At 41.2% G+C, this 14558-nt stretch overlaps 1 protein-coding gene across 2 annotated transcripts; it reads left to right on the top strand.

Moving 5' to 3' along the window:
• The first annotated feature begins 830 nt into the window (after positions 1-830).
• On the top strand, positions 831-14469 carry rasal3 (RAS protein activator like 3). 2 transcript variants are annotated; one of them, XM_040033378.1, is made up of 19 exons: positions 831-1722; positions 3785-3927; positions 4026-4104; positions 5417-5481; positions 5588-5673; positions 6187-6316; positions 6406-6504; positions 6587-7261; positions 7385-7529; positions 7614-7758; positions 7847-8083; positions 8279-8480; positions 9823-9914; positions 9988-10104; positions 10331-10496; positions 11415-11546; positions 11636-11826; positions 12506-12590; positions 14112-14469. In XM_040033378.1, the coding sequence occupies exons 1-19, from the start codon at positions 1113-1115 to the stop codon at positions 14217-14219; spliced, it is 3507 nt and encodes a 1168-aa protein (XP_039889312.1). In that variant the 5' UTR covers positions 831-1112; the 3' UTR covers positions 14220-14469. The 2 variants fall into 2 exon arrangements, with proteins under 2 accessions (XP_039889312.1, XP_039889313.1); XM_040033379.1 differs by lacking the exons at positions 831-1722; positions 3785-3927; positions 4026-4104 and adding an exon at positions 4118-4613.
• The last annotated feature ends 89 nt before the right edge of the window (positions 14470-14558 follow it).

The raw sequence follows: 14558 nt of genomic DNA, 5'->3' as shown, positions 1-14558 counted from the left end.
GTGTGAATGTGATTCCTATAAAACCACTTCCCGGGTATTTTATAGCTTAAAGAACTAGAGAAGTGAACTAGAGGAATGTTCCCAATGAAAAATCTAAAGGTCCTGCTGTACTCCATCATTACTTCCCACAATTAGAAAGACAACATCTGACTATATTGCTGGCAGTTCACCCCACTGGCACACAGAAATACCCTGCAGGTGTGTACGAGAAAAGAGCAGCATGAGAGCAGGAAGTGGTTTTCATAGTCAGTTTCCTGTAGCTTTGACAGGAAACTGACTCTTAACTGTCAACAGCTTGTAAACTCTCAGGTAGCTGATACCACATGGATACTTATGTTTATTTCTCACAGATATCAGTTTAGTGGTCTTACTAAAAAAGTAAGACTGGGCCCAGAGTCTTCCATACAATATTTTTCACGTATATTTGACAAAAAAGATGTTGTCCTTGGTGGTTTATTTCATTCAAGTTACCAAGAAAATGAATCTTATTAACTGTATAGGGACTGGTGATTTATTAGATTCATCCAATTCATTAATTATCTTCATATTACACATCTTGCCTAATATTGTCTCACGATGGATTTCTACTACTTTGTAACATGCAAAACCACATTTCCCTTGCTCATAATGTGACAGACTGAATCTGACAAGTAGGCTTCCTTTGAGGTCAAGGTGGACAACCTAAAACACACATTTTATTATAACATCTGTGGACATTTCTTTGAGTTTCACACAAATTGAATGCAGATTTGTTTTATTTTTTTTTGACAGAACAGGAAGAACAGATGACAGGAAGTATTAAATGAAAACGCTGAACTTCTCTGTGTCATTTCATGAGGAAGCCAACAGCCCAGAGAGATGGGAGTAGTGCAGCAGCACAGCAACCACAGGCAGAGCAGCTAAGTCGCGTGTTGTTGATCAACGTTTTTGCAAGACAGGAAATGAGAAACAGACAGTTAGAGGAGATACAGACTACGCTGTCTTCCTTTCGCACACGCAGCAATCTCCAAAGCGGCGGTAAATTAGGAGGGAGACAGGTGAATTCTCTTGTGAAGGTTTTTGATGCGACCTTGAAAACAGAGAGAATTTTAGTTACACCCTAAAAGTGTGAAATGGGCACTGAGGAGAAAGATCCAGAGCCTGCAGCTCAGCCAGCATCAAAGGAGCAGGGATCACCTGAGAAGGAAAATGAGCCTCCACAAACATCTGAGACCAGCGACCCTCTCAACACATACAAGTGGCATACTGGCTCCAAGGGAACCCTCAATGAGCAGAAAGAAGAAGGAGAAGGAACGCCGGCATCCTCCACATCCACCATGGAAAAAATTCAGAAGGCCTCTAGCAACAAGTGGAGCAAGATGCAAAACTGGCGCAAGGCCTTGAGCGAGGACCCCGGAGAAAAGAATTCATCCAATGGGAAAAGCAGCGATGCAGCCAAGCCTGAAAAAGCCTCCGGAGGAACAAGAAAGAACCCCTTCAGGAGGGCCCTGTCCGAGCCTCCTGGGTCGCTGTTTGCAGCCCTCTCCACTGCCAATTCGGCTCACGCAGGTTCATCCTCTGCTGCAGCCACTTCTGCTGGCACAGAAGCCTCGGGGGCTGCCTCCAGTGACCCCTCACAGAAAGGGGGCGGAGGGGCACTTTTTAAAAAATATCTTCGGAGTGTGTCCCAGAAGCTCAAGAAGCCAAAGCTACAGACCCGCAACAGCACGCCATCCCTTGCAGGTAAGACTACTACAACAAAAGTACAGCGTACACACAAAGCCCTGCGCATTAAGGTCATTACTCAATCCAAATATTATGTGAAATATCAGAAAATGTTTCCTATTTGCGATCACACGATTTGTGATTTCCTGTTAAGTAGGTAGGACCATTTAATAACACTCAGCAGTATGAGTGGTATGGGTGACCTCTGTCAAAAGTGCATCTGGAAATTGCATCTGCAATGCTACTATTAAGACTATTTTAGCATCTGGCTCAGTATTAAACACATGTAGAAATAATTAAAGAGAGAAGCTGAGAATTTAAATAGGCTTACATTATGTGAAAATACATTATAAATATAAATCATTTATAAATCACAAGTAAAAGACTGGACCTCAGAAATGTTACAGGTTATGAAAGTGATGAAAGAGTTAAATACAGCCAAACACCACTGAATGACTTTGACACTTCCAAAAATATCTTAAACATCAGCAAACAATTTAAACAAAATGTTGTAAAGATATTTGAGCCATTACCCAGTAAGCTAAACGATAGTGTGATCTCGGATATTGTGACAAATCTGATGTCTATTGATGGCTATTTAAAGTCCCCTAACCTCAAGAAAGCTCTTTTAGAAGATTTGTAGATGTAACATTTACATCCTCAAATAAACAGTAAAAAATGATCAGTACAAAGACAAAAAGGAAAGTCTGTAACTGTTGGAATATTTTCTAAACAAACAGTAAGTATTATAGGCCGAGATTAAAACATTAGTAGTAGCAGCAGTAGTAGTAGTAGTAGTAAATCTGTGAGGCAAGTGTGGAGTCATTGGACAAGCTTAAAATCTAAGCCCTGCGCCCTTCAAGTCTATGTTTAAGGACTCTCTCCTTGTAGGTAACAGATTTCTCTCCTTCTAAAAAGCAGAACCCAGACAATCGTCATTATCTCATTTCAGACATGAATCATTGCGAGACCAAAACCGCCAAAACAGCAGAGAAATGACCCAGAAATTCAAAGTAACTGAAGAACTGCAAACCAGCACCCACACTTAACTAGATTCACTAACCAACTTCCCCAGCGCTGAGAAACAAATGCATACTAAGAGGTACATGGCTAAAAAATGTACAGCAACATAATGTGTTGTTGTGACAAAGAAGTTTCTGTGCCCCTTATATGAAAATGGTAGGCAAATCCAACCAGAAGCCTACCTGCTGTTCAGATACAAAATATGAACTCTAGTCAGATTTGCACGCACTCCTGTACTTGTGCAGAAACTAAAAAGGAGTGTCCTCAGACAGCTAATACAAATGATGTCTGAACATTTGTCTAATGACATCAGAAACCTCAATCCACCTCAGGACAGATTCAAATAGTTGTACCTATACAGAAGTTCTCTAGACGTCTTTCATCTCAGCTGACAGGAAGTGAGAGAAACATCTGCAACACACACAGACAGATCATGCAGGTGTGAGCCAAATGAGGCATGGCTGCATGAAGAAGATACCATATTTTATTATTAAAAAGAACAAGAAGAAAATATAATTGCTTTAAAAAACAAGCATTACTTTCCTGCCACCTTCTGCTCTCCTGGGCTTTTATGCATGTTTTAGTGATGCAATATCATCTTTATCTTCTGCTGGCGTTTCAAGAACAGCATATACTTGATAGTAAGATAATGTAAACATTAAGACGAGATAAAAGCACAATGGATGTTGACATCGAGTAAAAAAAAAAAAAAAAGACACAAAAAACCTAACGACAGCCCACAGGATGTGCGCAGGCCTTCATGGCGTGTAATAAAAAAGAGAGACCAATAGCGTCAGTGGCCAAGGCAACACCTCAAATGGGAGTGGCCAATCGCTGTGTGAGATAAGTGTCATTACCAAAAATCAAAAACAAACCAGCCCGGCAGCATACGCCTCCAGTTAAGCAGTATCTGTACATCATAAACAGTTTACTGTCAGTTCTTCAAAGTGAGAGAAATCAGCACATATTTAACACGTGATTACATGTGTATACTGACCTTACATGATTGAGCAGTATCAAAATGTGTTTGTCTGTGCAACGTTTACTTGAATTGCAGGTTTGAATGAGGTTGTGCCGACACCAGCCGGACCCTGCGAACTCTCAAGACTGCAATGGGTCCCGCCTCAGGAGGTCCCCTTATGGGACATCAGCAACTGTTGCCTGGAAGATGGGCAGATTCTCATTTCCCCAGAGGAAGAGGTACCCACAGATAACAGCATGTTATTTACACTGATTTCAAATCATGTTGTCATAACCACGGAGAGTAAAAAATGCCCGTTTTTGTGTGTCCGTCTTAGCCAACAATGTGGACTCGAAACCGTGTCAGCAGCTGCTTGTCCAACCTCAGCATGCAGAACCTTGTAGACATTGACACAGGTCCGTATACACACGCAAAGCAAACAAAATGATGTGCAGATTAAAATGCAATGAAGAAAAATCATCAAACACCCCCCAGCTTAACTGTTACTGACATCAGCGATGACTATTGCACTATTTCCGCAGAAGACACAGAGGAAATAGCTAAATGTTTGTTCGTGGCAATGTCTGTAAGATCGCTTCCTCTGTGTTTTTTTTTCCCTCTGGGGAAGATAGCATCAAGACAGGGTTTTAGCAGTCCAATGAAAACTCGCAGAAAGACAGAGCGAGATGATATAGTCGGTATCTTCCATCCATGCAGTTTAGATATTTTGCTTAGAAGAGTGGAGGTGCTGCACTGTGGAGGTGTTCGATCCTGCACCGACTGGCTGGGTGACTCAATCGGCTCTTTTGAAGACGACAGAAAGGAAATGATAAAGACACAGAGACTGAAGTAACAGGGCTTTTGCACACACCTCTGGACTAAATGATAGGATTTAAACGCTGGATTGTTTGTGGTGGGAATTTGGGTAAGCAGCGAAAAGAAAATCGGACACCTGTGTTATCTTGTAATTAAACACATCAATATCGCTGAGTATAAATAAGCAAAAGAGGATATCATGATCTCCAGTTAGAGATATCAATTTTCTGACTAAAAGGTTAAAATGTTCACACAAAACAGGAAAAATCAAAATGGGAACATTTACATTTGTTCTATGTAAAGCTGCAGTACACTATGTGTTACTTAGTGACATATGTGCAATTAGTTAACTTTACTGAGATAGGTCTAGCTATCAGATTACAGCTTTAAACCACATCCTGAACTGGCTCATCTGAACCCATCTGGAAATATTAAAACTTTTTGCTTGATGTTTTTGAGAGTCTTCAGTAGAAGTTATTTGTGTTAGATGAGTGAAAAAACACTCATCTAACTGCTTGAAAATTAGTCATAAGATGGTGTGCATAACTACTTATTTTACTGCTTTGTTTTCATATCAGCAAAAAATCACAGGTTATTTAACCCCAGGTGCTCTCATATGACCTGGAAGTCACTTACCGTAATGGAACTTTGCCAATTTTAATTGTATTAATATTCGTGGTATTCCTGCTTCACCAGCACACAATATCTGCTCTAAAGTTAGTCTGCCAACCATTTGATTTGACGCCTGGAAACAACTGACTCACAAAAAGGAAGAAATATGTAGAAGTACTGACCACAAACTCTAAATGGAAACAATGAGTACTGCCTATAATTTCATTTAGTTAAGCCAACTTGTCCTGCCAACACTAATGAAAAACTGACAGAGAATTCCATTTTCATCCCAATCCCTAGAATGCAGCCCCGACCATGGGGGCCAGCTTGGTCCTCGACCAAAGGCTCAAGATGGCGGTGTGAGGGTGAGTGCAGTATGCGCCAGAGACAATCTTTGCGCTAGTTTTCCTTTTCCTGTTGATACAACACATAATTGCTCAAATGCACTGTGTTTGCATTCTTCACCCGTAGGGACTGATCAAGCGACGTCTTGAGAACAAAGCCAAGAGGAATAGCAACACCCAGCTAAACCAACAGGGACTTAACAAAGGACGCAGGTAAAGTGCACTGCTGTGTTTCTCAAAGCAGATATACTGCACTCCATATCCACCTTTGGTCTAAAGTAACTTCTCTCATTGTCTTTCATAATTTAAGGCCAAACTCTTATCTTCAAAAAACCCTGCCTATAATTCATCTATCATGTTCTTAATCACTTCTTCAACAATAGACTAACCGATCAGTTTCATAGTAAACCTCACTAAAGGTCCAAGAAGCTTGCAAAGAAAGCAACTGGACGTCTTTAAGTTTTGGAAACTTAAAAGAGTTCAGCATGACCTGGTTGACCTGGTTGAGAGAGAACCTACACACACATAAAACCTCACTAAAGAATAATTCAAACATGTTGCAAATAAAACTTTGCAAGATGTTCTTTTTAAAAACAACCACAGTGTTAATGTAATGTGTCGATGGCAAAACAACCTGCAGGTAGTGAAAGTGTACATTGTGAGTACCTTTGACAAATCTCCATCTCCTGTTTGTGACTGAATTCTTCCACTGTGTTTAATTTTAAGGCTCTATGAATCCCGAGAGTCTGTGTCAATTCCAGTCAGTCCAGTGGGGACGCTAGATCTGAGTGCAGACACCAGCACCGTCATCAGACCGGTCCACAGCTCCATTCTGGGGGAGAAGTACTGCTTTGAGGTAGACTTTAAAGGGCACTCCCATAGATTCATTAACGAGTACCGTAAAGTATTCCACGACCACTAACTGTTAGTTTCAATGTGCTATAGGTGATAAACTCTGAGAACACCCACTGCTTCGGCTGCTCCTCGGCTGCTGAACGTGACCGCTGGATTGAAGATCTGAGACGAGCTGCACAGCCCAACAAGGTGAGCTTTCAGCCGCCGGTCCCACCGGTCACGCAATATTCAAATTGTGTTGTGCTACTAATAACATTCATTATATTCACAGGACAACATCGAGCGCACAGAGAACTCGCTGAGTCTGTGGGTTAATGAAGCCAAGGATCTGCCACCCAAAAAGCGTTATTACTGTGAGGTACACCTGGATGGCACCTTGTTCGCCCGCACGACCAGCAGAGCTGTTGGCAAGCTCCCAAACCGTTCCAGCCTGGCAGCAGATGGCTCCGCTGGGTCTTCGGGAGGCCTGGGGGCCAGTGGAGGTGCGACTGGAGGGTGCCAACTGTTCTGGGGAGAATTCTTTGAGCTCGACAACCTGCCTTGTATCTCCCAAATCAGCCTGCACCTCTTCCGGGAAGAAGACCCCAAGAAAAAGCGGCATTCCCGAGACGACTTCAGTCTACACCCTCTGGGAAGCGTGACCATACCTCTAGCTGACATTCGAGGGAGGACCTATCAGGAGAAGTGGTACCCCATCACTCCATATAAGGCGTCAGGCTCAGCAGGGAACAAAGAAGCTCTGGGGCCGCAGGCTTCACTCCGCATCAAGGCCCGTTTCCAGAACTTGCAAGTTCTGCCGATGGAGAAATACAAAGAGTTTGCCGAGTATGTGACTGTGGATTACGTAGAAATGTGCAGAAACTTGGAGCCACTTCTGAATGTGAAGGAGAAGGAAGAGCTGGCAGGAGCTCTGGTCCACGTACTCCAGAGCATCGGCAAGGCCAAGGTAAAGAATGAGATTAAATTTAATTTTTTTTTAATGCAATTTATGAATCAAACTTTATTTTTTCACAATATGTATCAAAAATACAACCAGAAGCATATTCAGCAGTAAGTTTTTATTCCTTAGGAATTCCTCATTGATTTGGGCAACGATGAGGTGGAGCGTCTTGGAGAAAAAGAAGCAATGATCTTCAGAGAGAACACACTGGCCACTAAAGCTATAGATGAATATATGAAGCTGGTTGGTCAGAAGTACCTCATCGACACACTAGGTAGGGCAGATCAGTCGTAAAGGTGGCTGCTTGTATTCAATCGTACTGGGTTTTCCTGAACTCTATGCTTTCTTTTCAATGCAGGAGAATTTATCAACCGTCTATATGCATCGACCGAGAACTGTGAAGTTGACCCTCGTAAATGTCCTGCGGCTGAACTGTCAAACAACCAGAAGCACTTGAGGGAAACCTGTGAGGAGGTGGTGCAGAAGATCATTGAGCTCCATGGGTGAGAGAAATCAGCTTAACATACAATAAATGATTTGGGCATCTCTCACATTCAGAGATCTCATACTTGACACGCTTCTTTCCACTAGGCCTTTTCCTGAAGAGTTAAACAGGATCTTCTCCAGCTGGGTGGAGGTGTGTGAAGACCAGGGCAAACCGGAGATTGGCCATCGGCTCATCTCTGCTTCCCTCTTCCTTCGTTTCTTGTGTCCTGCTATCCTCAGTCCTTCCCTTTTTGGTCTGACGCAACCGTACCCGGAGCCAAACACCCTGCGTACCCTTACGCTGACAGCCAAAGTCATCCAGAATCTGGCCAACTTCACCTTGTCAGTAGTTTGTGTCACGTTTGTGCATTTGTTCCTGAGCAGATTGTTTGCTTTTGTTTGTTTGTTTGTTTTGGCATACTGAAAGACATAATCTGGGAATATGGATAAAGATATTTTTTTGTTGCACATGTACAATAACAATAAAGGGCCTGAAATAAATACCTAAAGTAAATTAAATTTGTTGTTCTTACTTAGGTTCGGGGAAAAGGAGGAGTACATGCTCTTCATGAATGAATTCCTGGAGCAGCACTGGGATGGAATGAGAGGCTTCCTACAAACGGTGTCGAGTGGAGACACCGAGATTGCAATGACATCCTTTGATGGCTATGTGGATTTGCCTCTGCGTTTGGCTGTGCTCCATGGACTGCTGGTGGACATCATCTACCAGAAGGACCAGGTAGGCAGGCAAACATTAGTCCAGTTTGGTAGTTAGTTTTAAAGGAATTGTGTGACTCTTGCGTTGCATGGCTCCACTAGCTAGCTTAACCACAGTGGAAGACAATTTATAAGCAGCTATCAGGGGGATACTTATAATTATAGAGTTTATATGAAGATTTCATTTTATTTATTTATTTATTTATAAAGCACATTTAATAACAACAGGGAGTTGACCAAAGTGCTGTACAAAATAACAATTAAACAATGACATTAACAACAACAACGGGTAAGAAAATTAAAAGAAAATTAGGATAAAAGAATTGGTAACTCTCATACAGTTTCGAAAGCCAGAGTAAAAAAATATGTTTTAAGATGCGATTTAAAAAGAGTAACAGTTGGGGCCTTTCCAATGTGGAGAGGTAGATCATTCCACATTTTCGGTGCCACAACCGCAAATGCCTGATCTCCTCTATGAACCATCCTAGACTTATGTAAGGTAAGGAGCAGGTGATCGCTTGGTCGAAGGGCTCTAGAGGGCGTATAAAGCTGCAAAAGGTCAGACAAATAGTCCGGTGCCTGGCCATTTAGCACTTTATAAGTCAAAAGTAAGATTTTGAATTTAATTCTAAAACGCACTGGAAGCCAATGAAGGGAAGCAAGCACCGGAGTAATATGTTCTTCACACGAGTCAAAAGGAGAGCTGCAGCATTCTGGCCAAGCTGGACTGACTGACACCCACATATAGATCACTTCAGTTATACATGGTGTACTCACGCACTAATTCTACCCTTTAAGATTGTGTTGACAAGATGGAGGCTGTACAGGACAAAAAGCTTTTGCTGTGGCCCCCAAGTGGACTATGGGGGTACTGCAGATAAAGTCACAAGAATGACATAAATAGCTGGATATTATTAGAAGATATAATTTTTTATTTTTCTGACCCCCCCCCCCCCCCTCCCACATTTTTTTAATCTGTCAGGTGACCTAAGTAAAACTATTGATAGTGAACTACAGACACAGAAGGAAATAATCTTATTCTTGTGATCAGAGCTCTGATTAAAGATAGGGTTTGATTTTTGTTATCTAGTTACACAGATTTAAGAGATTCACAGCTACCCCTTTATCCCATATAAAGATTTGTAAACAGAATCCTAATTCTAACACTGGTAGGTTAAGGGATTAAAAGGCCTTGTAGAAAAAATGTGGTGTGTGTGGTGTGTATCGCTGTGTTGTTTGGTCATAGATGTAGTTTTTCTCTCAAGTTTACCAGAAGCAATTATGTATCCATTCACTATATAAATATACTTATTTCATGCTTTGTGTATAAGTGAAGGTTAACATGCTACTTGTTTCTCCCTCAGCAAACAGTTGACAAGCTGCACCCTCTGCCTTCAATTCTGAACCAAATAACAGAGTCACTAGGCCCTGAAGCACCTCGGATAGATATTAACAGGTATGTTGATTTGTGTGATTTGTCCATCATATTAGTTCTGCTGCGTGTTACTAAAACAGTGGTATTCCTGCAGCCAAACAGGACACATCAAGCCAGCGTATATTCCACCTAAGGACTTGAGCAAGTACAGCCCTCTCCAGTCGTCTCTCCAGCATATTCCTCAGGAATCCAAAAGCACACGTGACAACAGGTCAGTTTCAAAGGGGCACAGTGGAGGTCAGACGCAGCTCCTCCCCATGTCAGTGTGGAGGAAGGACCCTCTCAAGCTATTCAATTACAAATTCAGTTTGGGTCAGATAGATTTGATTTTTTTATTCCATTTAGGATCCTTTGTCTGTGCATTTTAAACATGGTATAATGTGTTCATTGGCATTTAAATAATTAACACTGATCCGTTTATTCACCGTGGATATCAGGAGTCAAAGGAGGAAACCGATCGCCAGAACTCAGAGTGCCCCACACAGACGTCCGGCACAAGTAAAACGTGAGATGAAGAGGCAAACAAGCTCCGAGGCTCTGCCGACATCTGACCAGGAACAGGAGGCGGAGCCCAACCAACCACTTATCTCGCCACCAAATACTGTGAGTATAAACAGGAACTGTGAACTGCCTGTAATAGCAACTGAGCTGCGCAGCTCATGTTCTCGTGTTTATGCAAAAAGGACTTCAGCTTTTCACAGAGGAGGCTATAGTTCATACTCTGAAGCCTTTAAACAATAAACAGCCTTGGCCATTTTTAATGACCAAGCATGACTAGATTTTTTACAGAAATAATATGAATCTGTTGTTGTTTATCACATCTCTACTGTATCTTTTGTCTGTGAAAGAAATGTTGTAATATAATTACAACATTAAGTGTTTAAAGACACAAATTACAAAACATAATTACATTTATCTTCTTAAGTCTTGCAAAACAACTTTACTTTATTGTAATAAAAGTAGAAAAAAAATTAATAAAGTTACATCTGAGTCAGTTTATATATTACAGTGTGCATACGTCATATGTCAGTGTAACAGCAAAATACAGATAAATTTGTGACTGTAATATTCTAATCAACAACAAAGTACGGTTGTTATCACAGTCAGGCTGTTTTTTTTATCTGTTGTTACTTCCTTTCTTTTGCTCAAGTTAAATCTGGATCAGATTGTTTCTAGATTTGTAATATTTAAATATTTTATGCAGAAACACTCAAAATATTCAGATTAATGGAATTCCTGAGAGCCGTACATTATTGCAGAACATTACATTGCATTGATTGGAAGTGGACAAACACTTATCCTTGCCACACTTATCGGCCAGGTCCAAGTTTTATGAGTGGTGGATAAAAAAAATCATCATAGGAAACATTTTTATGTCTAGGAATATCACAACAGCATACATAAACACAGATCAGGGGTCTTAAGTAGCACCTCTGAATCACGCTTCTGTAAGTGCACACATATTTTTTCAAGTTTCACTGAGAGGAATAACGCAGGGAGTTTCTGCTCATGTTTTCCCAGAGCGTCTCTGTCAAGCGTGCACCTGCACCGGTTCCCTGGATTAAACCCGGGGACCCCAACCCACCAGGCAGCCACACCCGGCAACCGAGCGAGATCAAGACTGAGAATGAGCAATTCAGCTTACTGGATAAGGTATGGCAAGCCTCCTACATATTATAGTGACAGTGTAAAGTGTTTGCTTTCAATGCTGCAGTTTATATGATGTCTACGTGTAATGACAGCATGCTCAGGAGCTGTCAGAGCTTCGCCTGGGCATAGAGCAGGTGACGGAGCGCGAGCTGGACATGGCTAAGCGCCTGGAGGACTTCATCATCCAAAGTCAGGACCAGAATGCAATATTGCAGGAAGAGGTCAACGAGCTCAGGAATGTGCTGGCTATGCGTGAGGAGCAGCTTGCCAGCGCCACCTTCAGGTTAGTCTGTGCATTAACGTGTGTGTGTGTGTGTGTGTGTTCCATTTGAAAGTAAACACAAGGTGTGACTAAAGAAATTGAAAACATCTTTATCCAGTTTAAATTTGGAGGATCTCATACTTAAAACCAGAAGGTCGTGCATCTCTGGACAGTGTTGAGAGCACCTACTATTTTAGATCTCTCAGTGACAGTCATGTTCGATCAGCTTGCACTCGTGCAGTGGGATCTCCCTCCATGTGTCAAAATCTTCTGACCTCTGAATCCTCTTTCTCACACTACACAAAAAGCTGCACACTTGTAAATCACGCTCATGCACCGCTTCAGCTGCTCCAGAGCACCGGCACCAAGGCATCATCCTGTCTTCCCTAAAGTACTGCACCTAAATTCTATAGCTACCTAAAATTTGATCCCACAACGAACCGATCAGTGTTGAGCACACACATTTGGTCTCTAGAAAGGTCAAGATCTGAGGTGACCACACGCAGAAGAACAGCCAAATTGAAATCAGGAAAGAGTTTTTAGATTTGAGTTTTTTATCGACCAGTTCTCAGAATGTTTTGATCACACCTCATATATTCTGTTTTTAAAGCATGCATTTTGTTTGTGCTTTATCCTGTTCAATCTGCAACCTCAGTGTTTCTCTCTTAACAGCATGTCTTCTTATCTGTGTGTTTTGCAGGCTGGGTGTGATTGAAGAGGAAAGGGAGGAAGATGAGAGGAAGCTGAGTGTTGCCATTGCAGCAGCCGAGAGAGTGAATGTGCTGGTAAGTGAGATGAAGAAAGTCCACTGTCAAAGAACAGTGCTTGTAATTAGTTCACTTCAAGATCCACATTTTATTCTCCTGAACCCCACAGAGCAGTGTGCGCTGGTGCTCCCTGGTGGGCTATGATGGTACTGCAGGTCACCTGCATTTGTTATTCCTCGTTTCCTCGCTGATTTAAATGGCTAAATTACCTCCTCAACATGTCTTGAAGTTCTGCAGAAGCCTGTTAATGAACTAATCATTTGATTCAGGTGTGTTGACCCTGGGTGAGATCTAAAACCTGCAGGACACGGGCCCTCGAGGCCTGGAGTTTGACACCCCTGATCTAGAGAGCATCCGGTATTTTGTCAGTCATCACGAAGGAAGTCCTTATTCTTAGCCTAATGAGTTGATCAGAGATGAGGTTTAAGGGTCCAGTGGGATGCAAAAGATTTTTCGCATTTTAAGTTGAGATAGAAAAATAGAACCAAACCACTGATTTTTAAAATTTTCAGAAATCAAAAACTTTCTGGTAAAAGAATTTATGTCCATAGAGAGAACGCTAACATAAAACAGTTCACTTAAATTATTAAGTAGTAACATTTAGTACTTTTTTTATATAATTATAAATTTAATGGTTTTATTTTCTGTTCTGTTCTGACCTAGTTAGACTATTCTAACATGTGCAGCTACCGCAGGCTTTGGAATTTAGCCTAGGAATACCTACTTTTTTACGCTCTATATGCAATTTAATTTAATTTATGAGCAATATAACTGCATGATATTTATAAATGACACTTTGAGTCATGCTACCAGTAGAGGTGGTCACTTCTCTTTGCAAGCCCATTCAGTGGAGGAGTGAAGACAGCCAGAACTGGCTCAGAGCATCTCAGTGCAGCCCTAGAGGTCCTTAAATTAAAACGTAGCAAACTAAAAGGCAGAAATATATTCATTAGTCTCTTAAAAACTGTGATGGAATCTGCTATTTAATAACAGAGGGTGCAGGTTATGTTTACTATGCAGGCAAACACAGTCTGCCTCAAATAGCAGAAGCTACCTGTGTTACCTTAATCATCAGCAGTCACTGAATTCTCTGAGATTTGTGATCGTTTCATAAACAACAGTGTATTTTATGCCTGATTAAATTAAACCCTCGAAATATTTAACAGAATGCCGGTGACTTTACTTTAGGGGAATGCCAAAACCTTATACAGGAAAAAGCCCGGATCACTGCTGATAGATAAACATCCTCTGCATATTTCAAACACTGCCTCTATTGTTATCAGTAGGCTAAAAGATTACAGTTTCATATGCTGTAGACCCATAAAAACTGAATATTTAAAAAGCAGTTAAATGCAACTATGCTGATTAAGTTTTATAAGAAATGATCTGAGAGTGGTTTAAGTGTATTTGATGCCCTTTAAACAAGCTAATTTGTATTTCTTAACCAAATATGTTCCCTTTAAGGTACTGGATATTTAAAGTTTAGCGACAGTGGTTGATTTCAGCATATTAACAGCTGTTTTTAATGTGCTCACACAGGAGGAGCAGTTTGCAGGTCTGCTAAGTGACCTTCAACAGCTCAGCGAGGCGTACAAGAGCAGCCAAAACAACACACAGCATCCTGAAAAACCACTCAACACCACCTGAACCCTGAGAAAAAGGGTTACGCTTTGGGCTTCATAGTTTTTATACACATACACACACACACACACACACACACAGCCTGATGCCACAATCATGAATTCCTGGTTAGATATAAGTTTATTTTATAAAGATACCCATAATGAACTCCAGTTAAGGTGAATATGAAGGCTGAAGGATTTGTTCGCATTTCCTCTTTCACTGTATCTCTGCTTGTAAACCCTTTTTTTTTTAAATAAAAAAAGCTGCTGCCTAATGTTTTTCTATTTAAGGAGTCTATTTTGCATTTGTCATGGTAAGTGGTCTATTTTGTGTCTATTTTAATCAAGAATAATCACTGTAACT

Source organism: Simochromis diagramma, unplaced genomic scaffold (genome assembly GCF_900408965.1).
Source record: "Simochromis diagramma unplaced genomic scaffold, fSimDia1.1 OVJJ01000571.1, whole genome shotgun sequence".
Taxonomy (NCBI): Eukaryota; Metazoa; Chordata; class Actinopteri; order Cichliformes; family Cichlidae; genus Simochromis; species Simochromis diagramma.
This window is presented reverse-complemented; position numbering and strand designations above follow the sequence as displayed.